Source organism: Chionomys nivalis, chromosome X, assembly GCF_950005125.1.
Source record: "Chionomys nivalis chromosome X, mChiNiv1.1, whole genome shotgun sequence".
Classification (NCBI taxonomy): Eukaryota; Metazoa; Chordata; class Mammalia; order Rodentia; family Cricetidae; genus Chionomys; species Chionomys nivalis.
This window is the reverse complement of record NC_080112.1, coordinates 96,319,108-96,346,296: the sequence shown is the minus strand read 5'-3', so window position 1 is coordinate 96,346,296 and position 27,189 is coordinate 96,319,108. Positions and strand designations below refer to the sequence as shown.

Genomic DNA, 27,189 nt, shown 5'->3' with positions numbered 1-27,189 from the left:
ATCTTTTTTCATTATACATACCAATCCAAGTTCCCACTTCCTTCCCTCCTCCCATTCCCTCCCTCCCAGTTCATACCATCCATTTCCTTCTGAGGGTTACCTTGCTCAGCCTCAATACAGGGGGGAGGGGCATGGTCCTGCCTCAACTTGATGTGACAGACTTTGTTGACCCCCCCTTGGGAGGCCTTACCCTTTGTGAAGAGTGGATGGGGGACTGGGTGGGAGGAAGGTGAGGGGAGAGCTGGAAGAGGGAAGGGAGGAAGAACTGTGGTTGGTATGTAAATTGAAAAAAAATACTTTTAAATAAAATATTATAAAAAATTTAAAAGGCTATAAGTAGAAATAATACAGAAAATCAGGATGGAATTCTCCATACCACTCCGGTCTTATGAGGCAAAGAAAAACCTTAGAAAAAGGCAAAGAACTCAAGTAGGTAATTTGGATTTGTTAGAGAGAAAGATTCATAACAGCTTTCATTGAAACAAATCTAGCAAAAAAAAATGCTAAATCCAGATTTTAACCCAGAGAGATTGGAGTTTATGGAAGCTGGCTATATGTGTATCCTCTAATCTGTCAATTCCTATTTCTTGATATCTTTTTTCTATATTATTTTAATTTAATTTATTTCATATAATAGGTCTCAATCATGTTTCCCCTCTCCCAACTCTTCTCAGATCTTCCCAACTCCCTCCCCACCCAAATTTATGTTCTCTCTGTCACTCATATCTATCTATCTATCTATCTATCTATCTATCTATCTATCTATCTATCTATTATCTATCTCTATCCCTTTCAACAAAAAAAGAAAATCAAAACAAACAAAAACAGAGAGACAAAAAAAATAAAATCAAAAATTCACAAACTCATTGAATGCTTTTTTTCACAAAAAGGCATGAATGTTTGTTTGATTTTTTTTTCTGTTTGTTTTTGTTTCTTTGTCTTGGCCAAGTACTCCAGGGCAAATGTGGTTGATATACCCAGTAACAATCAAATGTAGAAAACAAATTTTCCATTTGCCCAGTGATATCAATTTCAAATAGCTTTTTGATTGTGAGTGGGACCCCATGTCCACTTGCCCCTCTCAATGCTAAGACTGTCTGTCTTGAACCTACCTGTTCAGGTCTTGTGTGTGCAGCCAGTCTCAAGTTCATTTGAGCTTCATATGTATTTCTTCACCAAAAGAGCTCTATGAATGCTTGTTAAAGAATTATTTATGGTAAATTGGAGGTGACATCTGGTTGGATGAAGTAGGTCACTCAGGGTGTGACCTTGAAAGGTATACCTTATTTTCAGTCCTCATTCTGGCTGCCAGAAGGTGGGCCTGTTTTCCTCACCACACACTCTGTTCCATGATATTGTGCCAATACAAACTTAGTAATTGGTCCAAATGACCATATACTTGAATCCCTGAAACCATAAACCCAAATAAATATTCCCTTTTTAAGATATTTTTCTTAGATACATTGCCACAGTAATAGAGACAGTCTGACTAATAAACTTGCTTAAGGCTTGCTTGAAGTTCCAGTTCAAAGATGATACTTGAAAATTCTAGTTTGTTCCCTTAAATGCAGTATATTAACTTTAATCACAATCTATAACTATGTGTCCTGTATCCCCAGTAGGAAGAATGCAAAGCTCAGAGAAACAACGGATGGACCCAAACATAACTATCAATAACTCACCCAGAGACTCTGCTTCCAATTTCTACAGTGCTAAGCTGGGAGGGGTGTCTTGTAAATCATAAAAACTAAGGGGTGAATTTTCTCATGAAGTGTAGCTAGAAGGAATTCACCAATGATATATGGATGCTGCTTAGACGGTTCAGGATGTCCGTGTTCAGGTAACAGAGGATAGGAAGAAAAATTCCTGTTCATTTTGGCCATCCCATAGTCAGAGATGGAAATTGTGTTTCAGAGATGAATACAGATGGTATCACAATATATCAAAAGAGTAAAATTTTCGTTACTTACTGAATGATACTTTTACAGGAGAATTAGGAGGACCCAAGCTAATCTAAGAATAGTTTGTGTGTTATTTGAATGAGATGTCCCCTAAAGTCTCAAGGATTTGAATACAATGTCCCCAGTTAATGGTCATGTTTGGGTAGGCTTAGGAGATGTATCCTTGTTGGAGGAAGTATGTAACTTGGGGCTGGATTTGAGGTTTTAAAAATTGCACATCACTTACATTGCTCTTTCAGCTTCCTTTTTGTTTTAAGATATGAACTCTAAGCTTGCTGCTCCAGCTGCCATGCTTGCCTGATGTCATGTTAAAGATAGACTCTTACACTCTGGAGCCCTACATTCAAACAAATTCTTCCTTCTATAAGTTGTCTTGGTTGTGGTGAGTTGGGTGTGGTGGTACATACCTTTAATCCCAACACTTGGGAGACAGAGGCAGGCAGATATCTGTGAGCTCAAGGACAGGCTGGTCTACTGAGTGAATTCCAGGAGAGCCAAAAATACACAGAGAAACCCTGTCTTGAAAAGTCAAGAAATAAAAATAAAACAAATAGAGTTTAAAATAACATCACATAAAGATGAAAAACACACAGAGAGTCTTGATACTGTATGTTATTATGTTCTCTTTGAATTGTTTGAATGCTGAGGAAGGAGAAATAGCTGCTTGAAGATATTTGTTTATAAATGCTGCTGAATTAATCCAAGATAGGTATTTTGAAAATACCTGGATTTCAAAATTGAAGTTAAAAAATATGTTACTTTAGAGAAGAGGTTTTGTTTCCACAGGAAATAAAAGGCTGTGGATTCATTCCAGGTTAAGAAAAATCAGATTTGATCAAGGAAAGCCCCCTGAGAAATCTCTGATAGGAGCAGATGGCCCAGATGTCTGTGTTCTACATCCATAACAGATTCAAGACTGCTGCCTGAGACGATCAAGCCTCACAGGATACTCCAGTCACAACTTGATTATAATTCTAAATTTTCTTTGGGTCCCCATAAGATTATCAGCAACCATAATCAGCAGGAAGTAGCCTGGAAAACTATGCCCACATTCCCAAAAATGGACTATGGATATTTTCCTTTGTTTAGAATGTTGGTTACAAGTTGTTATGGGCAATGGTCAGGAAGAAAGCTAAACAAGGAAGATTTGACTCAGAGTTCTTGTTTTGAAAAAAAAGGGGGGGGGGTGCTGTGGGATAATGGTCTATACCCTGTCACATATATTTTAAATAAATGTAGCCAGACAGGAAGTGGAGGTGGGGAAACGAGAATTCTGGGAAGACAGAAGTCTCAGACTGCAGTCTGTGACCTAGCCTCAGAAGAAACAAGATGTGACTACCTCACCAAATAAAATACCAAGCCACATGGCTAACATAGAGAAGAATAATTGACTAATATAAGTTATAAGAATTAATAAGAAGTCTGAGCTACTGGGTCAATCAGTTTATAACTAATGTAGACCTCTGTGTGATTCTTTGGGACTTAACAGCTGCAGGACCAGGAAGGACAGAAAACCTTGGTCAACAATGGTGTTTTATCACAGCAATAGAAAGTTAACTAATGTAGCTCAAGAGAGCAAAAAATGACCCAAATGTGTGCTCTGATCGTTCTTATGGATGGAGTGTCTGTATCTGTAAGCATTACAGCTCGGATGAAAAGGGATCCTGGCAGTCAGGAGTCAAGAATAGCATCTTACAGCCCTGCTTCAGGAGAAGGCTTCCCCAATGTAACAGCTCTGCTCTGGCAGGGGAGGGGTTCCCCCTGAGAAGTTGTTATTGTTCTACTCAGGTCCCTGGGAACTTAACAACTCTGCTTCACTAGCGGCAGGATTCCTTATGGAAAATTACACAGTTCGGCTCCACGATGCTCCTCCTCAGATCATGAGGAGCTTAACGACTCTGCTCAACTAGGAGCAGTTTCCTCAGGGAAAGTTACAATTTGGCTCTACTTTGCTCCTCCTCAGTTTACCCAGGAGCTTAACAACTTCTCTCTGCTAGGGGCATATTTCCCCAGGCAAAGCGTTACAGTCCGGCTCCACTCTTCTGTGCTCCAAAGAAAGCTGTTACTTCTCTGCTCCCTTCTCTGCTGTGCTTCGTTCCAGCGAAAGAAGTCTTCACCCAAATCTCATTCCAAAGATTTGTTGGGAGGGAAGAATCCAGGAGAGAGGATACCTCTGCCAGGGTGGAAAAAGGCGGCTCCCAACTGAACAGGTACAGGGCTTATATAGGGCTTCGTAGGGATCACGGTTTTTCCAGGGTTAAGACTTTTCAGGGTGAGAATTGGATTTCAATCCCTGACTGAATTTCATGCTCAGGAATTGGTTGGTTTCATTCTCAGTGATTGGTTCATTCTTCTCCTCAGGGATTGTTTGGTTTCGTGCTCAGTGGTTGGTTGGTTTTCCTGCTCAGGGATTGGTTGTTTTTGTGTTCAAGGATTGGTTGATTTGTGCTGGGTTGGTCAGGGACAGAATGTGTTTCTTTGACTCTGGTTTCAAGATCAAAGTGTGTTACTTTTACTGCCCCTTTTTAAACTTTGGCTCTGGTTTCAGGGCCAGAGTGTGTTTCTTTCACTGACTCCTTTTAACCTTTGGCTGTGGTATCAGAGCCAGTAAATTGGCTCTGGACTTAGGGTCAAAATGTGTTTCTTTGGTTCTGGTCTCAGGACCAGGATATGTTTCTTTGGCTCTGGTCTTGGGCTTGGGGTGTGTTTCTTTGGCTCTGGTTGCAGGATTAGGGTATGTTTCTTTGACTGGTCTTTTTACCCTACAGTATTTATCTATATAGAAAAGGTCTTATGTGGTTTGAACCTCTTATAATTTCATAATAGAGAAGACAATGTATTTCTTATCAGCTGTCTCAAATATGAAGTACAAGGAATGAGGTAGGCTTAAATGACAGCAGCTATCAACAACTGGAGTCAGCCTCTTCATTACTCCATGTACACAAGGGTCATTGACCACAATAATCAGGAAGGGCAATAGACTGTGTTACAAAATAGATTCTAGCATCATTTGTTTGACACGATAATCAAGAGATTATTGATAATCTCTTGTCTTGTCGAATTTTTAAGGGAAATGGACATAAGAAGTAATATTTGCCCAAAATATAGCTGAGCATTTGTTATAGATATGGTTCCACTATGGACTGTTACAGGTTCATACTCACATACACATGATAAATACATACATATGTATTACATATGTAAAATTACATAAATGTAATTTTAAAATTTAAAGAAAAATACATACCTGCAAGCAAGATAGTCCTTGAAATGACTTTCAGGTTGTCTACTAACAGGACTCCTAGGTTCTAGAATATGTCCTTTCTTGAAGAGATGCATCACTTTTAAAATTTATAGACTTCATAGCCAATTGTAATCAAAATATCACAATTTTAATTTTTACCTATTGTACATATTGTGTTATGGCTTGGGTGATTAAAATTACTGACACTGTGTGTTAAAACTCTTTTCTTTTTCTTCCTTCCTTTCTTTTTTTTTTTTTTAAAAACTATCTTTTTTTCATTTTACATACAAATCCCAGTTCCCATTCCTTCCCTTCCTCCCATTCCCTCCAACTTCTTCCCCACCCCACCCACATCCACTCCCCAGAGCGGGCAAGGCACATTGCTTTGGGGAAGGTCCAAGGCCCTCCCTACTATATCTAGGCTGAGCAAGGCATCCATCCTAAGAGAATAGGTTCCAATAAGCCAGTACAAGCAGTAGGGATAAATCCTGGTGCCACTGCCAGTGGTCCTGCAGTCTGCCCCAGCTATACAACTGTTAACCACATTCAAAGGGACTAGTTTGGTCCTATGCTTGTTCCTTCCCTGTCTGGCTGGCTGGAGTTGGTGAGCTCCCATTAGCTCAGGTGAACTGTTTCAGTGGGTGTCCCCATCATGGCTTGACCTCTTTGCTCATATTCTCATTCTTCCCAGTCTTCAACTGGATTTTGAAAGCTGAGCCCAGTGCTCCATTATGGGTCTCTGCCTTTGTTTCCATCAGTTGCTGGATGAAGGTTCTATGGTGACATTTAAGATAGTCATCAGTCTGACTATAGGCCAAGGCCAGATCGGGCACCCGCTCCCCTATTGCTTAGGGTCTTAGCTGGGGTTATCATTGTGAATTCCTGGGAATTTCTCTAGTGTCATGTTTCTTGCTAGCCCCATAATGGCTCCCTCAATAAAAATATCTCTTTCCTTGCTCTCATCTCTGTCCTTCCTCCATCTCGACTATCCTGTTCCCTAAAGTTCTCTTCCGCCTCCCCTTCTCCCCTCCACTTCCTCTTCTACTCTCTCTTCTTCCTTATCACCATGGTCCCAATTTTTTTCAGGTGATTTTGTCTATTTGCCATTTCCAGGTGTATCGATGTTTTCTTAAGGTTCGCCTTGTTATTTAGCTTCTCTACGATCATGAACTATAGACTTATTATTCTTTACTTTACAGCTAGTATTCACTTATGAGTGAGTAGATACCATTTTCAACTTTCTGGGATGGATTTTTCTATTCCAAAAGGTGATAATGTTACAAGAAGTCTTTTAGATGTTAAATAGGTTGTTAGAGCAGAGCATTCATGAAAATCAACAACCCTTTAAAAAGTATATGTGAGCAGTGTCTAGCTCACGTTTCAGCATGTGATGTGTATATACAAGTAAGTATAAGACAAACACCAGCAAGATAGAAGATAATCTTCACCAAAACTAAACACACTGACACCCTGATTTTGGACTCTAAGCCTACAGAAATGTGAAAAATAAATTTCTGTTGTTTATAGACACCCAGTCAATGGTACCTTATTATAACCACCTCAATAGATTTAGATATGTAGCAATAGATTATTTGTTTTTATAGAAATGTGTATGCTACTATATAGCATCAATATTTTTTATTTTATTTGTTTCAACTTTTTCAGTGTTGGGGACTGAACTCAATGCTTTACATATATTAAATATATTAGGCAATTGCTATACCACTAAGTTCTTCACTGTATTTTCTGATAAAGAAAACATTAAATGTGAGAGTTATCATCAAAAATATTTAATACTATATGATAGTACTAGCAAGTATGGACACTGTTTCACAGATTTCTAGAACCAATACAACTGATGTTATTCAAGTATTATATACATTGAATAAAATCTTACCATTTTCTGCTCCCTATAGCAATGACAATCCTACTTTCTACTTCTATAGGTATGACTAATCTAATGCCTCATATAGATGGGATGATAAAGGGATTTGAACAGTTATGACTATCTTATTTGAATTACTGTCCCCAAACTTTACCTAAACAAAGAGGAAGATTTCCTTTTTATTAAAGGAAATAATCCATTTTATCTGCATATCATTGGATTCATCCCTCTATCATTTATTCAAATAAACCGAATTTAATTTGATTTAATTTTTGAAATAACATTTTAAAATTAAAATATAAATATATTCCCCTCACTTCCTTTTCCTCACTCCAATCCTTCCCATGTCCTCAACCCCTTGATCCTTATCTAATTCATGACCTCTTTTTTAGATATGATATATTATATACATATATTTATGTATAATGTATACATATATGTGTATATAAATGTAATAATACAATCTGCTTATTGGTACTACTAAATATCGTTTACTATTACCACTATACATGTGTTTATGATTTCTTGGCTGGCAACTTTGTACTGAATAACTAATTAGGTGGCTCATCCTTGGAGAAGACTAATATTCTCTCTTTGAGCATTTAATTGCCTGTGGCTCTTTGTCTAAGTGCAGGGCCCTATGAGATTGTCCTCCTCCACAATGCATTTTTTGGTCTTGTCCTTGTTCAGGTCTTGTTTAGACAACCATACTGTTGGGGTATCATAGATAAAGTTTCCCTGTCTCAGAGTAGATTAGAATTTCATACATGAATACTAAGTTACATGATTTCCACCTTTTAGTCTCCATCATCCATTCCCTCTTGTGTCTCTTCTACTCCTTTTGAAGTTCTTGTCTATAACTGGCATTGTTATGTATATTTCTAGTTTGCTTTTCTGTTGCTGTTTTGAAATACTGACTAAAACAACTTGTGGAGGAAAGGTTTCATTTTAGCTTATGCTTTTAGGTCACAATTTAAATCAGATCAGGAACTTAAGCAAGAGTAGAAACAAGAACTGTGAAGGAAAGCTGATTACTGGCTTGCTTCCAGGCTGACATTCAACTTCCAGATCCATATCCCCAGCGATAGTATTACATACAATAGCAGGGAGAGTTGTCCCATAGCAATAAGCAATAAAGAAAATGCCTCATAGCCATGCTTGCCAGCTAATCTGGTAGAGGAAATTCTTCAACTAAGGTTCCTTCTTCCAAGGTATGTCAAGGTGACAACCAAAATTAACCATCATGTTGACCATGTTGTTTTATAGAGGAGTGTGAGGGATTCTAGAAGTTTGGATAAGAAAAGTGGTTAAATTTTCTAAGCAGAGTATAATAAGCTTTTCTAGTAGGACCCTGCATGACCTTAATGCTGAGAGGAATTTTCAAGACAATGTAACATTGAGTCTGTGGTGTGATTATTGCTAACAACTCTATGCATGTCTAAACTTAAGAAAAAAAGAGTAAATAGGATATAAATAAATAAATAATAAAGTTTAAAGAGAAAAAAATACTGGTAGGTTTAATGTTCCAGTCAAGGGATATCCTGCCTAAAATGTACATGTTAAGGAAAAGTCACCTCTTCTGAAAGGGAACAATGTGAATGATGATACACTTTTAACTGTGAAAGTAGAAAGCCTGAGGGGTTGCTTGGTTCTAGAAAGCAATTGTTTCAACATACAAAATCTGTTAGCTAATGTGGTAGAAAGGGGCAAAGGTCCATCCTAAAATGGCAGCCAAATTTAACAGTGTATTCCATGTTGTACATGCTTTGGGTCATAAATGCACCAGAATGTAGATTCTTCCTTCGCTGTTTGAGGGAGCCACTGAGGTCAGTCAATACATGGAAGTGCTTGAGTTGCTACAAGAAGGCTCTGAGAGGCCATTGCATTAAGCTTTGAAAGTGAAGCCTGCATTTTATTAAAGATCCCTATACATTGGAGATGCTAGAAACATGAGACACCTGCCAAGAAGAGCTGCATATTCATTGTATACCAAGAGAGGGGTGTACTTTACAAATAGCAAAGCTGGAGGTACCGAGCCATCGGTCTACAAGAGCTAGTTCCAGGACAGGCTCCAAAACCACAGAGAAACCCTGTCTCAAAAAAAACCAAAAAAAAAAAACAAACAAACAAACAAACAAACAAACAAAAAAAAACAATGTAGCAGACAAAGTTACAGAGTTTCCAAGTCACAATTAAGACATTACCTTAAGTCTCAGAAGAGACTGGACTTTTAAAAGGTGTTGAGACAGAAAGACAATGGAGGCATTTAAAGCGGAACTAAATGTATTTAGAATTATGATATGGCAACAAACCTTTGAGGACCACAGAGTAGATTGTCGTGGTCCAAATGTGAAATGTCCCTCATAGTCTCACACATTTAAACACTTGGATCTTGGTTAGTGGCATGTTTAGGGCTAAGAGTATGGAACTTTTAGGATGCAGAGCCTTGCTAGAGGAAGTACATTGTTAGGGGAAGGGTTTGAAAGTTTATATCTTCTTCCAACTTCCCAGTTTGCTCTCTCAGCTTCCTACTTGATGAAATGTGATCAGTAGCTTTCCCACTCTGGTTACCTGCTGCTCTATCTTCCTTGCCATTGTGAGATCTCTTCTGGAACCATAAGCCAAAATAAATTCTTTTAAAAGTTGTTTTTTGGCTATGGTATTTCATCATATCAAGAGAAAGGTAACTAATACCACACACACTACTGAATCTCCATTTAGCATTGCTAATATAGACATGTTTAGTGCTAATTGCTTGGTATCAGATAACATATCAAGAGGCTCACCCTTGGAGGAAACTGATAGTCCTTTTCCCAATAGCCATTGACTGTAGCCCTTCGTCTAGGAGTGAGGTCTTGTGAAAGTTCCCCCATCCATGTTGGCATACCTGATCATTGTTGTCATTAAGCAGATATGTTAGGCAGCCATACTGTTGAGGTTTCATGGGTGTAGCATCACTATCATATCTATAAGACACTATGTAACTGCAGACCTTACTAGAGAGGTCATAGACCCTAGGAACCTACTGCTACTGTTTCCCTCAAACCACTATAACTTCTAACTCTACTATAATACATGTCCTTGTACATACAAGTAAGTGTAGCTCTGTCTCCTCATCACAGAAGCTACTGTTAGCAAATATAGAGACTATCACAGAAATCCACATGTGATCAATATGCAGAGAATAAGTGAATTGCGGTACCCAACCTAAACAGATACATTTAGAACACAACCCTATACCTGAGTCAGGGAACATTGTGGAAAAGGAGGTGGAATGATTCCTTTTATCCCTTGCACAAAAGATATAAAGTCCAAGCCCATAGCAAGTATATCAAGCTATGTTAAATATTTATTTCCCATTATATAATATACACACTCAATAGCCTTTTCTGCAATTACTCATTAGCTGGGTTAATGACTTTCCCTAAAAAGAGAATGCTTCTGGTCCTTTTCTCCAAAACCATCAATAAGAATGTTCTGTCAAATTGGATAATGGGATGAAGAGAAGCTACTTCTGGCTGTTCCAGAGACACAGCTTCAGGAGCAGCTACTTCTTTGGTTCTCTGTTCTCCAATATGCAGCCCAGCGTTGTGAAAAGCCTATGGGAGAGGAACTCACACTGAAGGTCCCCTGAAAAGTAGCAACAGCCTTTGGGTGTGTTAGATGTACAAAAAGAAATACTATACATTGTGTAGAAGGTACCTGAATATAAATATTACTTTGAGAAGTTTCCTTAATTTCTGTGATTTTAGGACTATTTGTTTGGGTAGCATCTCATTCTCCATCACCTTTCATCTCTAGAAGGTACCTTTTTGGTGTCTTCCAAACATCCTCTAGCACTGCATCTCATGAGTTGCTTCTGATCATTAAGGCTTTCCATCATCTTAGAGTCACCTTAGTACATGAGGGTTAGGGATGGAAATTACATCTATTTATGTATTTGGGTATCTGGCCTGCATGTATGTTTTTTTTTTATATATCACATGTGTGCCTTGTTCCTACAGAGATGAAAAGAGGGTGTCATATTTCATGGGACTCAAATCATAGACAGTTTTGAGCTTCCATGTTATGTTGGCAGTGGAAATTTAACCTGCGACTTCTGGGAGGGCAAACAGTGTGCTTACCTGCAGAGTCGTTGCTCCAGTCCCAGAAGTAACTTCTAAAATGATTTATTTTGAGTAACAAGAATACTCTCATATGATACTGACCTAACAGAATCACACTGTCACCAAAGACATGAGATTTCTCACTGACTAAACAAGGTGGGTGAATTAATTGTCTCTTGAAAGAAAAGAAAAAAAACAATCCATCAGCTTACACAGGAATGTTTTAGACCGTTGTCTCTCATAATTCCAGCAAAGTCGGCACTTTCAGCAAGGGCATCCCTCATGCCCATCTTCTGAAGTGTACTTCCAAGGTCATATGTGACAGAAATGGAAAACTTTGGAACAAACAACTCAACCCATCTGTGTGGAATAAGGAGAGGGAGACATGACAATCATCACACTAATCACAAAACACACCAGGATATATCTATCTCTTTTTCTTTCTCTCAATCAACTCTACTACTCCCCTGAACATTGAGAACTACTAATTTGGCACCAGAAACACAGAAGATATTGTTGTAGAAATTGACTCTGACGCGGACAATGCTGGAGTGTAATACATGGTCTCCTGGGCCTTTATTACAGAAAGATGTGTCTCTGTGGTACTGAGCAAGGACAGGGGCTGATGGAATGAAGATCAGAGTTTAGTGCATGGGTACCTTCATGATTTTCCGTCTTGCCGTTCTAACTAAGAATGACTGCCAACTCCATGTAATATCAAATCTTATCCATCCCAAAGCTTCATGTGGTCCCTTTATGTGGTATCAGCGCTGTAACATGCTCACGTTGGGGAGCATTATGGGAATTTATCATTTGACAAATTTCTCCTTTGGCATTTTCACAATATGCTTCGATGAAACACTGGAAGTATCCAGAAAAGTCTCATCACACTGTACTGGACTTACTCTAAATATCATCATACCATTGACAAGTGCGCCTGGGTCATTTTCCTGCCTCTAGGTTTCTTCTGAACTCAGCCCCATCTCCACTGTTAGGCTCACCCATATGTCATCACACCCTCTAAGTTGTTTACCCTTTCTGCCGTAAGTAGTTCCACTTCTTCAATGTCTTAGATGACAAGGCTGCCTCCACCCACTCTACGTATCCCTCCTTTGGAAGGACAGAAAGTGCCAGGGCATTTTCACTATAGTCCATTTGGAGTACTGTGCAATTCAGCTTTACATCCAGAAAATGATAGTATTGTTCTAGGTGGTGCATCATGGGGGGGGGGCACTTGTACTGTGGTGGTCTTGTCTACTGAGAAGCTGGAACTCTCTTCTGTTTTAGATACATGGAAAGGATTTGCCTACTGGGTTTAAAACAAAGAAAGAGGAGAGATGTTTCTTTGAAACTATTAGTCATTCATTTAATAATTAAGACGGTCTACTGTCACCCAGTTTTCCAAATGATTACAAGTGCCTCAGTAAGCATCAGAGAAACAAGGTCAGCTGACATAATAATCCAGCTACCACATGACAAAAACAGAGTTTCTTTCCAATGCTGCTGAACTTCGTAGTCTATTTCTAGAAACACTAAACTTTCTACACCCATCAGAAACAGTATCTCCTTCCATGAAAAGGTATAGGAGTGTCCAGAAAAATGGGTGAAAAGAGATAACAAAATATTCTGCCATTTTAAGCATATATAGGTGTGTGGCTTATACAAAAAAAACAACACTCATCCAAACATGAAAGACAGGTTCTCTAAAATCAAGAGGAAATATGTGGGTGTAGCCCTTTCAGAAAGGAGGGCACATGATACTTACTCTAAGCTCTAACTTCAGGGTTAGATAGCCTTGCTGGAAAGGGTAGAAGTGAAAATTATCCATGGTATTTGGATATGTATAGCATAATTGCACATAGTAAGTAGTTAACATATCGTAAAAGGGATTTTTGCAGTATATCCAAATCTACACAGGAAGTAGGGACTACATTGTGCTTAAATACAAATTCAGTTGGCTTGCCGAACATGGGCTTCTCCCACCTCATTAAATGTTTTAGAAACTATAATTATTTAACCTAATTAGAACAGTCATAACATTGTCAACCACATTTTTAAAAGTGTTATCTGCCTGGAAGTTTTCTGGGCTCATATAAAGAGCTGTGTGTCATCCTGCAATAATCCAACACAATGCATAAATACATACGTAGTGAATAATGACTCTGGTATGAAGAATACCTATTGATGCCAGTGACAAGAAGCCATAATCCTCCACACACACTTCTCTATTTTAATACTAGACCGGAAATTAATGTTTAATGCCTTACGTTTGAAATGAATATAGTTCACCAGAATCATGATAATGTTCAGTCTAAGGTCTTGAATTAGGTCTATAATTTTCCCTTTGGTTTGCTTCTTCACATAACTGTTGATCTCCTGCTGGACTGCAGAAACATTGGAGAAGTCGGTAGGAAAGACTTCAGTTTCATAAAGGGTCCTTGACATCATCCAAAACCCTTGCCAGTGGTTTCAGCTGCTGCCCAATGAAAACTGCATTTCCCATCTGAAATTCCAGTTCATTCTTTGGGAAATTCAAAGAACAGATCAAATGTTGGAAGCCCTGATGTAATTCCGTTATTGGAGTATCTGTGAGGTTAAACCCCAAGACCTCCAGAATCTGAGTTTGAGTGTTAGAGACAGATGCAAAAGAAAGCATGGCTAAAGCAGCTTATGTGCTCCCAGGGGAAAAGATGATGTTCCAGTCTGGGTTCTCCACAGGGAACCTACAATATCGACTGAATGCAAAGTCAGCATTGATAGATGACATCTTATAGAGAGTGGCATTTTGTTGGGACAAATGGCAGATTGTAACTTTGCCTTCAGAGATGTTATATTGTGTACAATGGATTGTAGCCTTGTAGTCCAAGAGAAACAGATAGAGGAACACTGACATTCTGGAATGGAGATGATCTACAAAACATGTGAGATAACAATTAGGGGAGCTTAGATGAAACACTTTCTGATTCAGACAGACATAAAAGTCATTCATCTTGATTTATAAAACTAAAGGAAGTATTTGGAGATGTCTTCAGTGAGGAACAAGAGGTGATAGTCTCCCTTTTTTTTTTCTAAACACCAGTGACATGTCTACTTGGGAAAGAGAGTAGGAGAAATGACTTGCCTAGGCGACAGAAATATAATGTCATAAATTCATTAACATATGATAATAGCATGTGAAAATATTGATACTAATTTGTACTCATGGAAATTGAATCATTTGTCATTTGAATGAAGAACCATTAGACAAAGCAAGCACTCCTTCTGTTTATGTTACATGTACATGAGAATTTTGGTTTGTGTGTATGTGTGTATTTTACGATACCATTTGTGATACGATAAAATGAGAACAGCTCCTACAAGAAATAACTAGTTGGAACTGAATGGTAATAGTTGATTGAGTTATACACAACATAGCAAGTCAAAATTCATACACCTGTGAAATATATGGGAGCCATAAGAGTATTTTCAAATGACAGGAAAATGGAAGTATACTATTCTTGTTTTAGGGACTTTTTTTCTTTTGGTGCCACCTAAAGAGTCTTTTCTCACTTCTAACAGATCTTAATAATCTTGTTCTTATAAGTATGCATGGAATTTTGTAACATTTAGAGAGGAAGGCCGAGAGTTTTCTAAGTATGAAATAGTACAAAGAAACAAGGAGCATGATATAGAGTCACAAATATTTATACACCAGTGGTTAGAACAAAGATTTATGAAAGCAGTATAGGACCTCTTCTGAAGCCTTTAATTTTCTTCATGAGTGGCCTCATCTTAGGTACTAAATTGCTATAGAAAAATGTCTGTCTAGCCCATACTGTCTTACTGAATTGTTACTCAGCTACCCAGCTGCTACTGGACATATACACCCTGTTTGTACATTCATTCTTCAACCTCCACTGGGAAATCTCAGTTTCCAAATGTAAACTTATTCTCTCTCAACTCCCCAAACCACTTCTTCATTTTCATTCTTATATTCCAATATATTGCACCCCTGTTAATAGACAGACACATATCAAAAGGGCTTGCTTCAATTTTATTCTCCACTTCTAATGGTAATGATGACCAATGAATACTACCTGAATACTTATCTTATCGAAACTTTTCATTTCTCTCCATCTCTACTGCCAGTTGCCAATGCCTAAGTTTAAGGCTTTAATGAATTTATCTGCTCCAAGCACGATAGAGGGCCTCTTACCTCCTCCAGCCTTCCTTCATCCAGTTCTAGAGCAAATTTCCACATTATCACTGAGTACTCTTCCTACCAAAGTTGACAAGGCTCACCAGAGGGTCAGCTAGCAGGTTCCACTCTAAGACCTTGCCTCCTGAACCGACAAACTTCAAACTCAGTTATTTGGAACTCAGGCTTGTTAGAATGTTCAGTGTTCCCAAGGACAAAAATACTTACAGTACAGGCCCAAGAAGCCGCTTGCATATCTCACATAGCAATACCTTCCCATCTTTATAACATGCCCTCTATTGCAAAACTAGAGCATTCTTAGTGACAAATTAACCATGACATGAATGCTGGGATGACATTTCTAAAGCTGATGCACAAAACCAAGGCCAAATGAAAACAAAAGCTTAAAAAATAAGGTTTGTACTCAGGGTAAAACTTTATATAATTCTTTGACTTCTACATACATCCCTCATTTAAAACAGTTCTTACTGCCATTGCCAAATAGTGCCATAACAAGAAGACTTCTGAGAAAAAAGATATGTACAGACAGAGACTTGGTGAATCTTTTCATTGGGTGTTGTAGGGTGGTTTAAGCATTGGTGGAGAAAATGCTCTCAAATCCTAGACATTTTAATGCTCAAAGGTAAACTAGTCATGTCTTGTGATCACTAAAGTCCATTACACCCTCCCCTAACCCAAGGACTCCAGAAGAATATGGTATAGAAGGGGCCAAGAATGTAAGATAAGAACAAATATCACCTACCTGATATGAAATATACAAACAAGCAGTAAAAGCCGGGTGGTGGTGGCACACATCTGTAATCTCAGCACTTGGGAGGCAGAGGGAGGTGGATCTCTGTGAGTTTGAGACCAGCCTGGTCTACAAAGCAAATTCCAGGACAGCCAGAACTGTTACACAGAGAAATTCTTTCTCAGAAGACAGAAACAAAACAAAACAACAAAAACAAAAGCAAAGAAGAAGTAGAAACAAAGTAATTAGATCTCATCAAGAAACCTCAGTTTAGCCTTGACTGTCAGTTTCTAATTAAAGTAATAGTAGTAACAGTAACTCCTCCTGCTATTTGATCAAGCTAAGGACATGACACAAAACACTTGACTCCCCGAACAGCTACCTTAAGAACTACATTAATGATCAATGTATTCATTTAGAAGCACAGATCATCGACATCCACATTACTTTTGGTGAATTCATGTTGATGTCCATGGGCTAGGCTGCCACTGGAGACCATACTGGTGTCCATGGCCCATTTTACCAGGGAGGCCCTATTGATGTCTATGGCCTGTGCTGCAGCAGAGGGCCATGTGTTGATGTCCGTGGTCTAAAATGCCACTGGATACCATGCTGAGGTTCAAGTGGCTCATGCCGATGCCAGCAGCCATGGGGATGCCCGTGATGTGTGCTCCTGCTGACTGAAAAGGGCAAGGAGGCATCTTTTAAGGAAGCTTTTGTGGTGATATTGATGACTGCAGACTCACAGTTGAGAAAGACATATAAGTCTCCTGTGACAAACCCTATCCCCACCCTACTTCACCCCCCCAAAAAAGTAACAGCCTAGACAGCAAGCCATTGAAGAAAACACTTAAAATTGTGATAAGGATGATCAAGTGTAGCTTTCCACAATTGATGGCTTCTGGCAGGGATGGGGGTGGAGAAAGACTCAGTTTTCTTTAAAGTGCTGACCACTGGGAGTTTGACTATACGCCAGTGACTATGTGGGCAACACAAATTAGACCTATCTTTTTATTTCTTTTTTGGAGGAGGTTACAAAGGGGACGGGAAGACCTGGGAGAATGGGAAGTGAGTGTGGTGGGGTGCATGTGAAATTCTCAAACAATCAATAAAAATATTACATTACATTAGTGGGAAAAAAGGATCGATATGTTAATCAAGGGCATAGTGAATGTTATTGGGGCTAGTTGAAGTTAATTCAAATAATAGTTTATTGAAGGACTTGAAATCCAAGATAAGTTGAACACACTTTAACTTAAGTTCATTGGAAAGACACTGGGGGGATTTTTGCAAAGGAGGTAAGTACAGTGAATGTGACTATAACATGCTGCTATTTCTTTTCAATCAAATATAGTAAAGTCTTACTGTATACAAAACAACATATTCAGTCCTGGGATTTCAAAGATGAATGCCGAATATTCATCCTCCATCAAAGTGGCCTTTGTGAACTCATGGCACCACTGCCCAAACTTAATAGGTAAGGTCACATCTCATATATAGGATGGTCACTAGCACATGTGTTACACAGAAAGGCCATGTCAAGCTTGAGTCTCTTGGTTACCTGTTCAGTTCACACTCAACCCTGATAATAAAACAACATATTGTCTGCGTTCTCAGATGCTATTAGCTCCAGTAAACCCTTGAAGAAGAAACAAAGAAAGTTTTAAATGAAAAAAAAAAAGAGAAAAAAAGAAAAAGAAAGAAAATTTTAAACCTGTGCCCTCTGGTGACATGTTTGGACAATGACACAGGTTCAGGCTTTTAGTGAAAATTTACTTAAGGGAACCAGTGGGGACAGACACACACATTATATTATACACATACATATATATACACACATATACACATGCACACATAATACATAGATGCATACATATATATGTATATGCATATGCATATATATGTATATAAAACAAAAGCAGCCAATGAAAACATAACTAATTCAAGAAGACCCCAAGCACTAACTTAGTCCCTCCTGAGGACCATGAACAATGGCCTAATACTAACCCCACTTTGCAAAGTTCCCAGTGCCTCTACACTGACATGAGGAAGACCAAGCAAACCTCCAACACACAAACCCTTAGGAGACACATTGAAATCATCCCCATATGAAAGGACTGGCTAGAAGCTGACACATCCTGGGAATCCAGAAACTCCATTTTTCCTCTCCATTTTTATCAGCAGAAATATGTTTCTCATCTCACTTAAATGTCCAACCCATACTTCTCTTCTGCTTTCACCAAACACTTTCCCTTCAAAATGAACCTGACCCCTTTTATAAAGCTATGCTTAGCATAATTTTAGCCTTGTGTTAAGCTGGTCTCACTATAGATGTAGAGAAGATAATGGATATGAAATGGTAAAATTAGCAAAGTGGCTTTCTTCCTGTTAACTAAGTCTCAAAGGCAAGTCAAGAACTGGGTCCTTAAGCAGAGTGAATAGGAACTCTCTTAAAAGTGTTAGCATACCATTGAATTCACTCAGATCTAGCATTATACATATTATTATTATTATTATTATTATTATTTTGATTTTTCGAGACAGGGTTTCTCTGTGGCTTTGGAGCCTGTCCTGGAACTAGCTCTTGTAGACCAGGCTGACCTCGAACTCATAGAGATCCACCTGCCTCTGCCTCCCGAGTGCTGGGATTAAAGGCGTGCGCCACCACCGCCCGACTACACATATTATTTTTGATAAATGCCATAATTTATTGCCATACAATATCTTTCAAGTTTTATTTTGTAAATGTTTGTTTCTCCAGTTACTTTCATGTGTAAACATTTCCCCATGGTTTTACTTGATATTTGATCTCCCAAATAGAAATAATACATCTCATTCTGTGTGTAGATGCAGAGAAGAAATGAATGTTGGGTCATACATCCAGATAAGGCAGATAAGGAAATGTGATTATATAAGGTGTGTATGTTAAAGGAAAGAAGAATATAGAATGAGTAGAAATAAAAGAAGAAAATTAGGGTGCTAGTACCAGTATATGCCTATATCAATATTAAACATTTATTCTACTTTTATTTCTATATCCACTCATGTTTACAAAAAGTATGTTAATTGTACTTAACTTCTCAGCATTGCAACCAATCCATGGAGCAGGAATGAGTACCATCCAGATATAAATGAAAGGGCTACATTGGTTCATCCAGCCTTCCAGAACAATTTACCATAAACTGAGTTGTTTTTAAACAACAGAAACGTATTTCTCAACATCCTAAAGAATGAGAAAGCCATGTTCACAGGGCTGAAAGATTCAATATCTGCCCTAATTTTGTTTCTTGTTAACATGATAAAATATATCCTGACAAAATCAATTTGAAGGGAGAAAGTGTTTATTCCCATGACTACTGGGGTATCAGGGGAGGAGCCTGAAGCAGCTAGTCCTACAGTAGAGAGCCTCAGGAATGAATGCATATATGCTTATTACTCAGTTCACTTTTTGCACTCTTACACATGTGAGACCCAAACTCAGGAAATGGTGATGCTCACGGTGGACTGGGCCTCATCACATCTCCCAGTTCAATCCAGACATCCCCCCCACTGCAGACATACCCAAAGCCTTTTCCAGGTGATAATATATTTTGTAAAGTTGACATCTAAAAATTAGCCATCACAATTTCATATGACAGAATGCTTTCAGGCTCATAGATGGCACCTTATGCCTACATCTTCAAGGTAGACGTGATAAAGGAATACGTCAAGGCCTCTTTTGGGAGAGGACTAATCCTACCCATGAGGACTATGCTACCATAAACTCAACCCACCCTTAGGGAACCATCTCTTAACACTACCATCTCAAGTAGTGGGGTTTCCTTTTGTAAAACCAATTTGTGTGTTGATTGTACAAGTCTGTGTTCATGTGAGTGACGGCGCATGTGCACATGCCTTTTTAAGACAAGAAAACAATCTTGGCTGTAGCTCCTCAGACTTTTTCCATTCACCTTGTTTTTGGAGACAAGGTCTCTCACTGAATCTCATTCAATAGAGTATTCTGGCTGGCCAGGAAGAGCTGGAGAATCCATCTGTTTCTGCCCCCATGACCCCTGCACTGGGATTATGGACATGCACCACCATTGCCCACCTTTTTAACATTGCTTCTATGAATCAAAGTCATGTTTTCATGCTGATGCGTTAAGCATTTTACTTGAAGCCCCACGGTGTAGGATTTAATCTTGAGATCTGAGAGGAACACAAACACTCAGACCAAAGCAGGGCCTTGATATCCTTTTGTGTAAAAAGGGTTCACATGTTTTCAGTGACATGTGACAACATCCTGAGAGGTGAAAAGATGCTTTTGCATCCTTTTTGTTACTCAGAAGTTAAATATGAATGCTCTAAAATGACCAGGTTGTTCTGTGGGAAGTTTGTACAACACTGTGCTACTTGGATTTTGTCAACTTGACAGAAATCTAGACATATGTGGGAAGAGGGACTCTCAGTTGATAAAACACCTCTATCAGATTGGCCTCTGTAGGGCATTTTCTTGATGAATGACTTATTCAGGAGGACCAAGATCAGGGTGGGCAATAGCACTCCTAAGCTAGCATTCCTGCTTTGCATAAGAAAACATGCATAAGAAAGCAGGCTAAGCAAGACCTGGGGAGGATGCTTTAAGCAGCCCTACTTCATTGTCCTGGCTTCAGTTCCTACCTCCAGGTTCCCAGCTTGAGTTTCTTCCCTGACTTCCCTTGGTGATGGACTATAAGCTGTAAGATGTAGTAAACCGTTTTCGCCCAAAGTTGCTTTCAGTAATGGTGTTTCATGATATAAATAGAAACTCTAATCAAGACAAATGTTAAGTTTGCTAAGACCAAAAACATATCCCAGATAGCTTCTTTAGATGTTTTTTTGTTAGGATTGCTCACAACAATCTAAGCTTCAGAAAGCAGAAACTAAATGGAAACACTACTTTACTCTTTGAAGGATGATGTAGGTCCGGGATCCACTTTTCTATCTGTTATCAGTGATAGTAGCCCCATCATGCCTGCAGCTACAAATGTCGTCTGCCTTCTGATACTTTTATTTCTGTTCCAGGTATAAGAAGTTATGACATGACTAACACTTCTCTTCCTGAAGGTCCCATTTACTGTGGCATTGAATCCGTATGCATAGGGAGGTACAAAATCTATGTTAGACAGAGTTTCCCTCCTGCTTTCAATCCCATTTTCCCTTACATGTCTCTCTTCCTGACCCCATGTCCTGCAAAAAAATCCAAAGTACCCATGTCATTGCAGTGCTACTCTGCTGTGGTGTGCAGTCAATTGTCTACTGAAAATTCCTTCTTCCAGGGAACAAGTTTCGGAGACTCCCCAGAAGCTTCATAGGAAAAAAAGCAGTACTTTTGCTAACAAATATTGTATATGGGAAAATGAATTCCTCCAAAACCAAATTAGAGATTTTACTCTGGGAGCTGAAGAAAATAACAATCAGTGGCCTCACACAAATACAAAATTGAGACAAAAGCATTAGAGGTTTAATACACCCAAAATCCTAAATCTGACATTTTTCAAAATCCAAAAGAAATCCAATGTAATATTACAAGCAGAAATTTCATAATTGTGCTAATATGAAAGGTAAATGTCAAATTTTAGGTATTCAAAAATATTGTAGAAGGTTATGAACAGAAAATGAATATATTTAGACCTGAGTCCCATTATCAAGATATTTCACTATATAAACACAAATTTATCAAAATCTAAAAGAACTATAAACAAAATACATTTTGAGCATCTAAGGTAAGGGATAATTAACTTGTTGATTTATATACATATAGTATACTACAATACAAAATGTGCTTTTGTGCTTGCTACCTTAAATGATTCTCAAAGAAGTCTTATGTAGCAACAAGGGGATCAATTCATTCATTTGGTAAATTGTAAAACTACTGTCTGAGAATGACAAACAATACATCAAAAGTCACATGGGAGAGCTCAGGGTAAAACTAACTTTCCATCTCAGAGTGATTTGATTGTTATCCAGTTTTGTTGTTGAGTTAGAAGTTATCTACATTCCCTTCCAAATTTAAACCAAAGGAGTGAAGACCACTGTGCTCCCATGTTAAGGTGGGGACCAGAGGCAAAATTTAAAAGCATTGCAATTTGTTTAGAGTTATAAAATAGATTTATTGGTATTATTTTTTTCTGAAATCTGATATTTCTAAAGCTGTTTGTAAATGTAGAATTTTTTCTAAAAATAATCTGATGCACAAGTCATTTTTTCTTTTATTTTTAAAAAACTTTGACGTAACATATGTCTCTGTAATTTTAAGAAATATTTTAAATCAAGGTCATGGCTTAGGAGGGGCTAATTGGCAAGTCAGAGTCTTATTTTGTTTCCTGAGAAACTATCTCTTGCCATAATTCTACTCAGAAGCATGTCACCAAGATCAGTGACCAAGGGACAAGTATTGAGAAAAGAGAATAGCTTTAATGAAGATGATAGACAGCTGAAAGGAAGAGAAATTTAGTTTCAATTCCTCTTTTCCCAAGATCTTAGGGAAGTACTAGATTTTTATAGGGGCAACATGCAGAAAAACAGTATTTTCCAGACACCTGGAGTTGGGCAGTCTGGAGTTTTATAATGATCAAGTGTTGATGGAGTCTGAATGATAGTTTTCTGTCAACTAGAAGTCAAGCATTTCTGCAATGCAGAGTAAAGGCCACATTCTCCGAATGAGACAGAAGAGGCCTAATCTGAGGTGGATAGTATAGTTGTTTTTCAAAGTATTATTCCTATTCACCCTTTGGAGGTTTTGTGTAATCTGAGAAGCACTCATTAAATCCTTCTAGTTTTGTTTGTTTATTTTATTAAAATTTTATTTTTAGTGGTGATGATGGATTGGTTTCTTTTTCTTTTTTCTTTCTTTTGTTTTATAACTCTGGCTAGCCTACAGTGTGCTATGTAGGCCAGGTTGGCCTCAAAGTCAATAAAAATCCATCTACCTCTGCCTCCCAAGTGCCTCCCAAGTGTATGCTATACAACAACCAGCTTTGCTATAAAAAAACCAACTTTTCTTCAACCTATTCTAAATTTCAACTTTATATGCTTTTAAAATAAATACGTTTACTAACACTAAAATATCCAAACAATATTAATCTCTTTTTGCTCTGAGAGGTTTATAAAACTGCTGAGACCTGGTTTCTATACTATTTTTTAATGCTTCTGTCCTTATTAACATGAGTCCTCCCTAGGTTGAAATCAGGAGGGTAAACATCATAGTGTATCATGCCACAACGTACCAACATATTATAACACTTTACTTTTTCTGGCAATGGTAGAATTTGTCAGATAGGGCATCAGTTAATCTAAAGTTAGCCCAGAAACGTAAAGACTCAAGAGACATGTAGCTAAGATAAACCACTTGCAAAGAACCTAGGTTATTCATTGGACACAAACTATATCAATCATCAATTCTCAGCAAATGAGCTTACAGCATATTAGAAAAATCGACTGGTATTTTATGACTCCTCTAGGTCTGCCCATGCCAACTGCCAATGTGAATCCTTCCTACTCATCTGAGGTCTCAGAGTAAAGTAGCAGTTGTCCTCACCAACCCCCAGAAGGTTTGTTTTGTTTTATTTGCCCAATTGTGTTCCTCCCCAGAAAATAGCTATACCAATCACATTTCTTGACAGGTGTGTGCTACACCATGCTTTATAACCAAGAGCGAAGCCCATCTTCAACAGATCAGGCTGAAGTTGGTAGACAAATGGGCCCATATCTGATTGTCAATGAAGAAGATTTCATGCCTGAAGAATATGTAAACTTAGTTCCAGAAAACTTGATCCCTGTGGCTTTGGAAGCAGAAGTAGAAAACCACCTGATACTGGAGGATGAGGACGAGGTCATTTGGTTTCATGTGCAACACATAAACGATGAGGAGGAGGAGGAGAATCAAGCAGAGCTCATGGAAGACCTGAGCTGGGTTCACAATGTGGAAGAGGATGATGCAGATGGCGATGAAGCTAATCATGAGCATACTGAAATCGTCACAGGCACTGGTGAGTTGTCTGTGTCAGAATGTTGGCACTTTAATCCAGGTCTGCTATGTCCTTCTATACAACATATCTGTTGTAACAATCACATCCTGCTCAAGGGCCCATGCAGGCTTTGTGGTAGTTAGACACCGTGTGAACCTGGGAAAACACTGAAACTGGAGAAACACTATGCTGTCTTAGTTTGTAAATGCAAATGAATATTTTTCTTTGTTGGGGAGGGCTGCAAATAACACCAGACCCAAGTGGTTCTTGTCCCAAGAGTCAGAAATTATTAGCCACACAGGATGTGAGCTGTACTGCAAAGAGGGAAATATTCCTGAAATCTATCAACTACTTACAATCTAGTCCTCGACTACAATCTGAGGATTATGCAAATGTAGTTTCACCCCTGAGGAAGGTACCCAGAAGTATTTGTTTGTATTTTGTTTGTTTCTACTTACTTTTATACTGAGAATACAAAGCATATTACTGCTGATCATAAACCAGAATTTTTTGGAAGTTCTAGTCTCAATGTCTGTTCTTTACTTATTGAAGTAAATGACCATCTGTATGAACGATCCCATGATGAGACCAAAGAAGCTGCAGTTACAGGGAAAGTTGAGTCTGAAAATGAAAACCAGGAGGAGGAAGATGGCAATAATCCAAACTCAGCTGAAAACAAAGACTAGAATCCAGGTATCTATATGTAGTGTATAGCATTCACTCATTCCTGTCTATGTTTGTATGTGTATATTGTGTGTGTGCTTGTGTTATTTTTAAAATTTTCTTTGGTAAACCAAATAATGAAAACTTAAAGAAATAGTTAAATTCAGTTTAAGGTTGGTAATAAACACTAGATAGCACAAACAACAACATGTTCTTAAATGTTCCTAATTATCTATTTTAAAAAATATTTTGTGTGTGTGGTTGAGTGTTTATATGTGTATGTATGTGTGTGAGTGTGGTGTATGGCTAAGTGTGGTATATTCATATATGGGATGTACATATGTATGCAGTCAGGAATCAGAAGAGGGCATTGAGTGTGTTCCTCTCATCATTTGTCACCTTTTTCCTTTAAGGCGGCATCTGTGACTACAGAGCTCAAGGTTTTCTGGCTAGGTTGACAAAGCAGAAAGCCCTAGTGATCCAGTCTCTCCCTTTTTCAGTACTGGAGTTAGAGGTTTGCACAAGGCCATGCCTAACTTGTTATATGGGTACTAGGATAAGAACCCAGACCCTCATGCACATAGAGAAAGCATTCTTTTCTTTTCAAATGCTTTATTAGGATGTATCTGTTCTTTTTTCTTGTTTTTATTGAGCTATGTATTTTTCTCTGCTCCCCTACATTCTTCCTCCTACCCCTTCTATTCTCTCCCATGATCCCCATGCTCCAAATTTACTGTGGAGATCTTGTCTTTTTCTGCTTTGCATGTAGATTACATCCATATATGTCTCTCTTAGGGTCCTTGTTGTTGTCTAGCTTCTATGGGATACTGCCAAGCCATCTGCCTATCCCAAATGGTCTTCACTTCTACTCGTTCAGCTATAGCTACAAGGATCAACAGAAGATTTGCTACATTGGGTAGTTGAGCCCATGACATTTTGAGAACCCAAAACAAATGGCTAAAGTTGTATTTGCATATAGTAATTGAGACTTCATCATGTACTAACAGAAATAATCTATTTTAACAGGAAAAAAAGTTTAATAACTAGAATCACTGTGATTGGTATCTTAGTATTCATTTAGTCAAAATTATTACTATTTAATTTAACAGTCATTAAAAAATAGTCATTGGAAGATTATTTTTCCCATTGAATTTATTTTTAGTTTATTTCTAATTGTATCATTCCATTTTTCCTTTTTACTAGTATAGATCTTGTGGGTTAAGAGAGTATGATTTGTGAATAGAGAATACAGTGTTTCCTACAGTGTCATAACATAGACCACACTCTCCTAGAACTTGTTATATATGCCAGGCTTGTCTCAAACTCAGAACCCTCTTGTATTCACATCTTGAGTGCTAGGATTACAGAAGTGCCCCATTATGCCCAGCTAGCAGGATTGCTTTTTGGTTCCAAGAAGAGACTATACTAAAATTCCAGAATGGTTTCTCCAAAGCAAACAACAAAACAGAATTTTTCAATGCTCAAAAAGTGAGAAAAATGAAGTTGCAATAGTAGGAGGGGGATTGACTGCATATTCTGTATGAACATTTTCATCCCCAAAGATCCAGGCTATGATGGAGACATGTTGTGTAAAGATCAGGTTAAAACAGCACATGCGTCTTAGGTTGACTGCTTTCTTCGTTTTGCAAAGTAGCTGGTCCATGTTAATGCTCTACAAGTACTAACTATCCCTTATTACCTCCTACAGCTTGAAGGCATAGAGATGAAATACAGAAAGGCAGAAATACATGAAGATTTTATCAACACAGATTGTGGTTCAAAGTTTATCACCCTTTTAAGTTAACCTTACCATTATCTGATGTCTTACTGTATTGTCTTTCTATAACCCAAAGTGTTCAGTACAAAATAAAAGATTTAATAAGCATAAGTAAAAGATTCTTTGCAGAACACTGAGTCAATTAATTAATATTGTTTTTGTCTTGATATAGCAGATATTAAAGGGGATTATTTGTGACTATGTTTTAAATTCTTTCACTAGTAGCCTCCAGCTACTACAACATTAGTGTTAAACGATTTATTTCAAGAGAGAGACAGAGGTCCAGCTTCTATTCATGGAAACTAATGAATGTACTAGCTTGCCTGGAAGCCAGATAGTGTAATTGCGCAGTGGTGGCAGTGGCAACAGCAGCAGCAGCAGAAGGAGAGGAGGAAGAGGAGGAGGAGGAGGAGGAGGAGGAGGAGGAGGAGGAGGAGGAGGAGGAGGAGAAGAAGAAGAAGAAGAAGAAGAAGAAGAAGAAGAAGAAGAAGAAGAAGAAGAAGAAGAAGAAGAAGAAGAAGAAGAAGAAGAAGAAGAAACATCTAGGTACTTGTTGGAAATGCAATTACACAAGTCCACTACAGACAAGCTTACTCAGAAATGTTCAAGTTAAACCAAAAACCCGAGTTTTTATAAG

The 27,189-nt window shown here is 38.2% G+C and overlaps 1 protein-coding gene across 1 annotated transcript; it reads right to left on the bottom strand.

Moving 5' to 3' along the window:
- Window positions 1-10,485: 10,485 nt before the first annotated feature.
- On the bottom strand, window positions 10,486-18,807 carry Serpina7 (serpin family A member 7). Its single transcript, XM_057760570.1, is given in 7 exon segments — window positions 10,486-10,689; window positions 11,409-11,556; window positions 12,230-12,426; window positions 12,428-12,505; window positions 13,459-13,632; window positions 13,634-14,106; window positions 18,801-18,807. Coding segments are annotated over 7 exon segments (1,281 nt in total).
- Between the last annotated feature and the right edge of the window lie 8,382 nt (window positions 18,808-27,189).